General features: G+C 37.4%; 1 protein-coding gene across 12 annotated transcripts in view; it reads right to left on the bottom strand.

Annotated features, from left to right (window-relative positions):
* Positions 1–2,041: 2,041 nt before the first annotated feature.
* The window catches only part of ZFX (zinc finger protein X-linked), a 48,205-nt gene continuing 40,416 nt past the window's right edge, over positions 2,042–9,830 (bottom strand). For 8 of the 12 annotated variants that reach the window (XM_008272461.5, XM_070067206.2, XM_070067208.2 and 5 more), the window contains exons 4-8: positions 9,154–9,303; positions 8,462–8,605; positions 7,959–8,105; positions 7,278–7,418; positions 2,042–5,940 (exon numbers count right to left, since the gene is read on the bottom strand). In XM_008272461.5, the coding sequence (XP_008270683.1) occupies positions 4,757–5,940; positions 7,278–7,418; positions 7,959–8,105; positions 8,462–8,605; positions 9,154–9,303 (1,766 nt within the window). In that variant the 3' untranslated portion in view covers positions 2,042–4,756. The remainder of the gene's footprint in view (positions 5,941–7,277; positions 7,419–7,958; positions 8,106–8,461; positions 8,606–9,153; positions 9,304–9,830) is intronic. The other 4 variants (XM_070067213.2, XM_070067210.2, XM_051827632.3 and 1 more) reach the window with 1 other exon arrangement.

Here is a 9,830-nt window from a genome sequence, read left to right as displayed (position 1 = left end):
AATGCCATCCACAACTCCTAACCAGGTTTTTGGTTATCAACATATCCTAATAGCTTTACACTATCAGCAGGCCACTACCTTCCAAATCCCTTGTATTCACCAATACGAGCAATACAAGTAACATGGGAGACCAACAGAACAGGAAAAATCAAATACAGGAAACTAATTCTTGATTTTGACCTCAAACTTGGTGAACGAAGTATTTCCATCCTGGAGGTCAGAAAATTATTTTTAAATTCAAGAAAGTGCAGACACTGTGCCTACATTGAACAGTGACACTTTCCTTGGTGCTATACTACTGAAGGAGTCAATCACTTTCAGCTTGTAGCAAGTTGGGAATTGTGTGATTAAAGTCTCCTCACTTCTGAGTGTGTGTGCAAGTGTGCATTTGTGTGTATTCCTTGTCTACAGCCAACACTCCACTAGGGTAACTTAAAACAAAATAGGAATTTATTTACAATAGCAAAGATGTCAAAAATAACAGAAACAATATATAACAAATTCAAGAATTATTTTATGAAAAAGGCAAACAATATGTACACAAAACAAAAAAAAAATCCATTGGGTAAACTTAAATTTGACCTTATGTAAAAAGCTGTAGAATATGGCAAAGTGGTTTTTTGGATATGAATTACTTAGTAATCCTGGACCAATTAAACTCTCTTTCTCTCTCTCTCTCTCACACACACACACACAGTTTTGTCAGTCTTTTATTTGCTGCATCTTCCTTCGAGTTCTGTTTACCTCTGAGGAATATGACTATGGGAGGCCATACAAGGCTTAGGAAGTACAGGCTATTTACATGTGCACTAAAGGATATACTTAGTGACTAGCAAGCTACACTTTAAAAGGAGTACAGGCAAGGTAGGAAGTGTCTGCATCTTATTTTCATTGTTCTAATTTGTTTTTGTGATTTTGCCTATCACACAACATGTTGCAGCAGAAATCTTTAAGTTTCTCATGTGCTCTAAAATCGTGTTTCCCAAACTTGAGTATGCATCAAAATCACTTGAAAAACATGTTAAGACCTCTAAGAAGCAAGGCCCCACGCTTGCTTTCGCAATTCAACAAGACTGGGCAGATGAGAATTTGCATCTTCAACCAAGTCCCAGGTGACTACAACGCTGCCAGTGCTGCCATTTGACACCTGAAAACCACTGCCCCAAAATATCAGACTGGTCAAATGAATGCTAAAATATGCAGGAAATAAACATTGTGATTCTCAGAGAACGTAGCAGCATGTTATCCAACTGGTGAAGGGCACCGATAGGTCACCTGCCATTTGCCAGGTGTTCTATTACAACTAAGACTCTCAGCGTGTGATTTGATTTACGGCTCTGGACAGTGACGTTTACCACATTCTCTTTGATCATTTCCCTCACGCTTTGGTTACTTACTGTTTCAACTACCAAACACTTGTTCCTACAGATGAACTACAGACTCTCATCTTTAAAATCAAAGCTGGTGAAAATCTCTTTGGGCTGATGACAACTTCTGCCTGATCTTGGATTTTTGCTATAACAACCATTGTCTAGTGTGTTAGTGTCCTCTAGTGCCCTCCAAACTGGGCACAAAAGATTAACTGGAGGGAAAGACTTCTGCAGTGGAAGTGGGACAGTCCCTACTGAGTAAGTATGCTGTGGATTCGGAAATGAGTCGTAAGTGCTCTCAAAAACCACTTCATGCATGGGTAATTTATCTCTAGGGAACTGGAGATGCTAATAAAACAAATCCTTTATGAAAAGAAAAAAATGAAGTTCAAGGACATGCTCATCAAAGGACTCACCAATCACCTCTTAACTTCTCCGCAATATTACTTGCAAATTTATAAGACTGAAATATTATCAGTATTTGCATCCAAGTCACAAAATTCAAAGCAATCAAGCATTTTGCATTCCACTGCTGCATAAAAGGACTTAAGAAATGGGGGGTGGGGAATGAAAATAATAAACTACTTTTGATGTTTATTAGGTTTACAAAAACTGTACATTTTCCTTAAGAAAAAGCATTAACTTAGTATTGGTATCAAATAGACTAAACGTTTATTAACAGGAAAATATTCTGATTTTTATTTTTGCACGTTATTCTCAAGTACACAATTACAATAATGTCACACATCCCTATATGATTTTCTTTTTATGTATTTTACTTTTTATACAAAGTGTACAGAGGAAGGGTCATACAATATTTAATAGGATATTTCTACAGAACAATAACTTATATTATGTCCTTGTAAAAATCTGTACCTCTTTAAAACATTTAACTGAAACATCCATTTTTTAGCTTTGCTAATCAAAATTGTTTTAAGAATTAAAACTAGGTTGTAACTAATGTCAGTACATAACAGTGACTACAATTTCATTTTCTCTTTATACAGACAAATACATTTTATATTCACTTGACCAAACCCTTAAATACCTTTTAAAGGTTTCAATATTGTGCTTAAAAAAGAAAAGAACGGTGTATGATTCCAGATTACATAAGAGAAATATAAAGAGTGTAAAGTGTTGTGTTCTTTATCTTTCAGTTTATTTAAAAAAATATAAATGACCCAATCATTTACATTTTCTGAATTTTTACAAGATGGTTAAAATTAGTAAATAACCACTTTCATTTAAGTGTCTTCTTTTACATTATTTCTGGGAAAAATAAAAATTACGGGAGATTTTAAAGGTTCTCACAAAAACAGAGCTTTCAAGAATAGTGGGGCAATGAATCATACAGCTGTAAGTTAAAGAAAAAAAAAGCTTGAATGGGGGCCAAGAAGATATTCCCTATAGGATAGTCTAGGAAAAACCAATGCCTTGGCTTTGGCATTTGAGTTCATACCAGCCTTAAGAATTTGATTTAGAATCACCCTTAATTGAATTAGCACTTTAGAGGCTTGCCAAACATCAAATATTTAGATTTCTAACTCTAAAAAATATAACTATTAAATACAAATATGGGTGGCAAAGAGAAAGATGAAAAGTAGAAACCTAATGGCGCAAAGGGGATGGAGCACCATAATGAGGTGGCAAGGCAGCTATCGAGTGGGAAGAAAACTTCTAAATTTCCCATGATGTGCCAGATGTGTGTGCCAACAGCCAATCTAAGGGACCACTCCCAAAACTATATTCTGTTCTCCAAATCATCTTAACAAAATTGTAATTAACTGAGTTCGTTTTATGAATGTATGACTCTGACTCAGGCCCATTTGTTAAAAGATGCCAACTCACAAAGAAAAACAGAACTGTCAAAGACTTGGTGATGTTCCAAATAAGGCCTCAGACTTTCCTTACGCACTTGAAACTCACCTGTATCTTCCAATAAAAGCCAACTTGAGTGTTCTAAAGGTGTTTAAAGTTTGCTAACTGTAACTGTCTAAGGAACAACACAGCAGGCTGAACTTGCCAAGTTAAGTCATAATTAGCACCAGTTCTCTGGTCCATAGAGCCATCGCTACCTCTCTGTCCCCCTCCCTTGGCGAGACAGAATTCTCTCTCAGGCTTCTCAGAGAGAACTGAAGGAGTCACGTCTGGATATTCATTAGCTTTTCAAAAAAATATAAAGGCATGGAGCTGAAATTGTATGAAAACATTCTATCTAGAAATGTCTTAACTTCTATTTCTCAATTACCAAAGATATTTAAAAGAAAATACCTTTACTCTTTAAAAATACTAGTGTCCTTATTTTCCTTCTAATTCTTCACCTGAGTAGTCTCTCTGAAGAGCATGACTTACAAAATGCTCTCTCATGCATCCCTGGATCTTCCGTGTTACTGTAAATTTAATACTTTTCATTATAGATTTTAAACAATTACTACTTGGGGTTGTGTGTTTAAATATGTAAAATAAGCAATACACACAGATACATGTGTTATATATATATATGTGTATATATATAAATCAGGGTACATTTACATATATAAAGTTGCAAAAGATCCTATGAGCCAGGAGTTACCTCTAGCAGATTCCAAAATGCAATCCTCATTAAGTCTCATTTATAGCACACAACCATTCCAAGACAAAGCAGCACAGACAGAAGAATCAAATTACAACAGGATCAAGCCAAATTTTCAATAAGTTTTTCTAAAAGCTTACTACACTGACAAAAGATGTAAATAGTCCAAAGAAAGTCAAAAATATATTTTGTCTGCTAAATAAAATGAAAAGTAAACACAAACCCAGCCACTGTTCTTTACTCAGCGAAGCCAGGGACACAAAAGCTCAAATGGAAACTTTCATTGTAGTATGATCTGAAAATCTTAAGACAAGTAAAGGATTCCCATGTTATGAGAGTTAGACCTGACTGTAATATCTCCCATTTATATTAGTAGATGTCTCTGACAACTTCACTGTGAGAAATCCATGGGGGGGGGGGGGGGGGACAGGGTGGTAATGAATCAACATGAAAACTTTCAGAGTTACCAATCTAAAGTTACCTTAAGTTAAATGGTCTTAGAAGAGTACCATCAAGGTAAGCAAGGTAAATATTTAAATAAATATAAAACTTCTAAGATAGAAAAATTCAGTATAGAATCAGGGATTACTTTATTAAAAGCAACTAGTTTGTTGCTGTTTTTCCCCATTTATTAAACAAACTGAATAGAATTCAGAACACACTACTGAACAAAATGTAAAAAAGAAAGTCAACTAGAAGCAATAATTCTATTTGTACACAGCATAAATCAATATACAGTATTGTATATGAACGACACTAATAGGCTTTAAATTTAACTTTCTGCTTCAAGGCCAGTATCTCTGTAGAAGTATCGCTAGGGCAGGCCAACTTCTTTATGATGTCGCATTATGTGCTGGTTCTTTTCTGAAGGTCTTCGGAACCCTTTCTTGCAGTACTCACATCGGTGAGGATAGTCCTTCGTATGAATGGAAATAACATGCCGTTTAAAGCCTGAGGCGTCTGTAGTGCTATACTCACAGTACTCACACTGATACACTTTCCTGCCACTGTGTGTCTTCATATGCTTTTTAAGCTCATTCTGTTGTCTAAATCCCTTTCTACATCTCTTACACCTAAATGGAAGATCCTTTGTGTGAACTGATAGAATATGGCGACTTAGAACAAATGGATCTGCAATCTTAAAGTCACAATGTCTACACTGGTGCATTTTTTTACCCTTGTGGGCAGCCACGTGTTTCTTGAGTTCTGAAGGCCGGTGAAAGCCTTTATCACACATGTCACACTTGTGGGGGTAGTCCTTTGTGTGAACTGAAATAATGTGTCGTTTCAAATCACTTGAGTTCGAACTCTTGTGGTCACAATGCAAACACTGGTGTGTTTTGCTTTCTTGGTGGATAAGAGCATGTTGCTGCACCTCTTTGGTATCTGAGAAAGTCAGAAGACAAATGTCACACTTGAATGGCATCTCTTTACTATGCTTAGTCTTTACATGCGTTTTCAAATTAGAAGAGTCTGCAGACCTATATTCGCAGTACTGGCACTGGTATGGCTTCTCGCCAGTATGGATTCGCATGTGCTTTTTGAGCTCTGATGGGTGACGGAAACCTTTACCACACTCCACACAAATATGAGGAAAGTTCTTGCTGTGGACTGCCAAGAGGTGGCGATTCAATAACCCTTGTTCAGCTGTCTCATATTCACAGAATTTACACTTGTGCATTTTGTTGGCTCCTTTTTCCTTATGCACCATTTTGTGAGTAAACAAAGCCCCAGCATGAGAGAAATGCTTCCCACACTCATCGCATTCGATAGCTTTCTCCGTCTTGCTGGTCAGCTTGTGGCTCTCCAGGTGGTTGTGTAAACTTATCTTCTTGTTGGTAGTGTAGTCACAGTCAGTGCAGCGATACTTCTTCTTGGTAAGGTGCTCAGGGTGGTTTTTCATGTGCCTTTTCAAGAAACCTCTGGACTTAAACTTCTTCCCACAAATCATGCAAGGATAGACAGTCAAGGGATGTCCATCAGGGCCAATTATTATTGCTAAGAAAGGAAAAGAAAAGTGTCTAAGTGATCAAACCAAGTTCTGCTTTGGTTTCTTCAAGAATTTACATTGTGTGTTCTGAACACTAATGGCCAAAGATTTCTAAGTTAAGCTATTTGCTATTCACATTCCTTTCACCATCTTTCCACATATGAAACGTAGCAACCTAGTCAGAAAGAGAACTTTGTCTGGAAATGTCATTTAGTAGGACTACAATGACCTCACTCCTTTCAAATTAACAAAACTAAATATGTAACACATATCAATTTAGAAATCTGTGGACAATTATTCATAAAGTTTGTAATCAAAAGGGTTAGTGTGGTGGCACAGTGGGTTAAGTAACCACCTGCAACACCAGCATCCCATGTGGGCACCAATTCGAGTCCTGGCTGCTCCACTTCTAATCCAGCTCTCTGTTACTGCACCTGGCAAAGTAGCAGAAGATGGTCCAAGTGCTTGGGCCCCTGCCACCTATGCAGGAGACTTGGATAATGGAGTTACTGGCTCCTGGTTTCAGCATGGCCCACCCCTGGCCTTTGAGGCCATTTAGGGAGTGAACCAGTGGATAGAACATCTCTCTCTGTCACTTTGCCTTTCAAATGAATAAAAAAAAAAAAAAAAAAAAAAAAAAAATTGGGGGCCAGTGCTGTAGTGTAGCACCGGTATCCCATATTGGCAGCAGTTAAGTGCCGACCGATTGCTCCACTTCTGATCCAGCTCCCTGCTAATGTGCCTGGGAAAACAGTGGAATACGGCCCAAGTCCTTGGGTCCTTGTACCCACGTGGAAGATTCGGATGAAGCTCCTGGCTTTGGCCTGGCCCAGCCCCAGCCATTACAGCCAGCCATTTGGGGAGAAAAATCAGTGGATGGAAGATCTCTCTCTGTCTCTCCCTCCCTCCAACTTTTTCAAATAAATAACTAAATCATTTTTAAAAAGTCTGTAATCATATGTAGATCAGTAACATGAACAGACAAGGAATATGTCATATGAAGTACTTATTCAGTTGCTCTGTAAATTACATCTGCTCTATGCTGACATAATTATTCTTTAAATAAATATAAAGTTGATACTTATATTTGAGGGACATTTTTCCATTTCCATACAAAGTCACTCAAGTTTTGAACTTTTATCCATGTATGATCCATTTCCTATTTCTTTTTAATCTAAGGTAATCATTCATGAATATCAATGAATTCTGAAAATTATATTCTCAAATTCAATACACAAAAGGTACAAGTGGTCTAGTAGCTAAAATGCCATCACTACACCCCTGTGGATACATACTAGGGTTTTATCTGAGAACTCACTGCGCGGTGGAACTTGTGTGCCCTCACCTGTTTGGTACTGCCTGGAATCAGGTCTTCTCCTTTTCTTTGGTTTTTGTTTAGCCAGTCTGCCGAGGCCAGCAGACTCATCTATGTGCAAGAGGGCACTTGCAGTGCCATTCCGGTTTTCAATTCCATCAGAATTATTACCTAACAATGCGCATTAAAAAACAAAATTATACAGTATTATAAATTATAAAGAATTAGGAATTCTTTATTAACTACAACAATGTAAAGAAAGCCATGATACTCATGAATGACAGAAATTCCTCAAACTTGGTAATGGGTCATATGAGCATTTATTATATAGTGAGATTGTAGGGAATGCCTGGCTGCCAAAGCTAATAAACACCTGTCCGCATTTTGCCCTATGGACTCTCTTGTTGTCTCCCAAAACTGACAAGTCACGGGCCAGATATAATCAAGATGAAAATTTTCAGCTTGAAAGCCTATGTATTTTTTGGAGTACTTCCTTCAACGTTAATACACACATGAAGGAAATTTCTGGTAAAAATAAAAACAAAAAGTAGACTTCATGATCTTCCTCTGCTCGTCTTCAAATCAAATAACCCTTACTGGGTACTGGTATTTCAGAGTTCTGAAACCTAAGACCACAAAAACTGTTTTTCAATCATGAAATTCATGTTCAAGACCAACTCAATCAATGCTTCAAGTCCCTCTGTGACTCACCATAAGCCGCTGCCCATGCGATTGGCATGAAGGTTTTGATTTCACTGTCATCCATTTGCTGTTCGTGCACGGCTGCGGCTGCGGCTGCAGCGTCCTCCTCTCCTACTATCACTTCCATATAAACCTCATCAGCAATTTCAGCGACATCTAAATAGAAAAGTTTTAAAACCTTTGTGACCAGGTTTAGAGATCACAGGAAAGATATTTTTATTTAAACTCAGTTAACAGGTAAATAAGGTCCAAATATTACATACCCAGAACATAGTTTTCACGTAGTAAGTACCCAATACATGTTTGCTGAATGAATCATTCATTCCTTGGCTTACACCATAACTGGTATTAAAGCAACATTCTAAACACACATAAAGAGTCACTCGTGATTCCCTGGGAATATGGCAGCATAATCTCTAAAATAATCCTACTTGTTTCCTTCAAATAGTGACTGTTTTTTAAGAAGAACTACCGAAACAAAATTTTCTCCCACAAAAAGGCCACCTACTTACTTAAATCTTCATCTTCTTGCTGGGAGTCGTTGACAGTCATATAAACCATCTTTTCCCGGGGAACGCGAATACTGCTGTTCTGATCAAGTAGTTCAACTCCATGATCATTCTCAGGCTCACTCTCCACAATGTCTACAGTTCCACCTAATAGGAAAGAAGATGGCTCCAAGAATTTATTTGAAAACTTCATTTCTACCTATTCCTTGTTACATACTTTACTACTACATTGGAAATCTTGTTTAAAAGTTATCTTCAGAGGCCGGCGTTTGTGGTACAGTGGGTTAAGTCGCTGGCAATGCTGGTATCCCATATGAACACCAGTTCAAGTCCCAGCTGCTCCACTTTAAATCCAGCTCTCTGCTAATGTACCTGGGAAAGCAGTGGAAGATGGCCTGAGCACGTGGGCCCCAGCTACACATGTGGGAGACCCAGATGGAGTTCCTGGTTCCCAGCTTCGGCCTGGCTCAGCCCTGGCTGTTGCAGGCATTTGGGGAGTGAACCAGCAGATGGAAGAGATCTCTCTCTCTGCCTCTCCTCTGTCACTCTGTCTTTCAAATAAATAAATAAATCTTTTTTTTTTTTTAAAGTTATCTTCAGAAAATATTTCAAACATTCTGCATCTAAATAACCCAAAAGTAATCAGGTTCAAGTGTTTGCATCAGGATGCATAAATGCTAAAGGTATCCTATTACCTAAGTCATCCTCTCCAGGATCAGCTTTAAAAATGTACACCTTGATGACTTCAGGGCAAGTGCCGTCCACTTTACAAGGATCGATTTCCGACTCTGCGTCCATGTTCATTCCAGAGGAACCATCATGTTCTATTTTGCCAGCATCATCCACTAAACAGGCAGGAAATACATCACATATGGTAACAGCAGATACTTAAATAAAATATTACTGCTTTTGAAAGTCCTTTTTACAAGCAAAATCCCTAAGCCAATCACCTAAAATTCGATATTTTTACACAGAAAAGATTCAATAAATAACATTTTTAAAGATTTCTAAAAATGGGATCAATTATTAAAGCAAAAATTACTATACATAGAGAAAACTTCTGGAATTCCAAGAAACTATTAAGTAACAAAAGAACACACTTTGTCTTTCCTTAGGCATAAAGTAAAAGCATTCCTAAATTATTCTTTTAATATTTAAAGCGAAGACCTTGAAAGAAACCAATCTTTATGTAAATAGTATAGAAGCACTACTTCATCATCACTAAGATTCTTGAATATCATTTGATCTAATCTATTTCCATTAGGAAATACATTTAAAAATCATCAAAATAGGATCGCCAGAAAGGTAAACTGCAACGAGACAGCCAGCGGCAATTCTAATTCAATCTGCTTAAACTCAAAACGCTATACAT

The sequence above is a fragment of the Oryctolagus cuniculus genome, chromosome X, assembly GCF_051225735.1.
Source record: "Oryctolagus cuniculus isolate XC-2025 breed Fujian yellow rabbit chromosome X, ASM5122573v1, whole genome shotgun sequence".
Taxonomy (NCBI): Eukaryota; Metazoa; Chordata; class Mammalia; order Lagomorpha; family Leporidae; genus Oryctolagus; species Oryctolagus cuniculus.
Note: the sequence above shows the minus strand (reverse complement) of the source record. Positions and strands in the feature narration are given on the sequence as shown.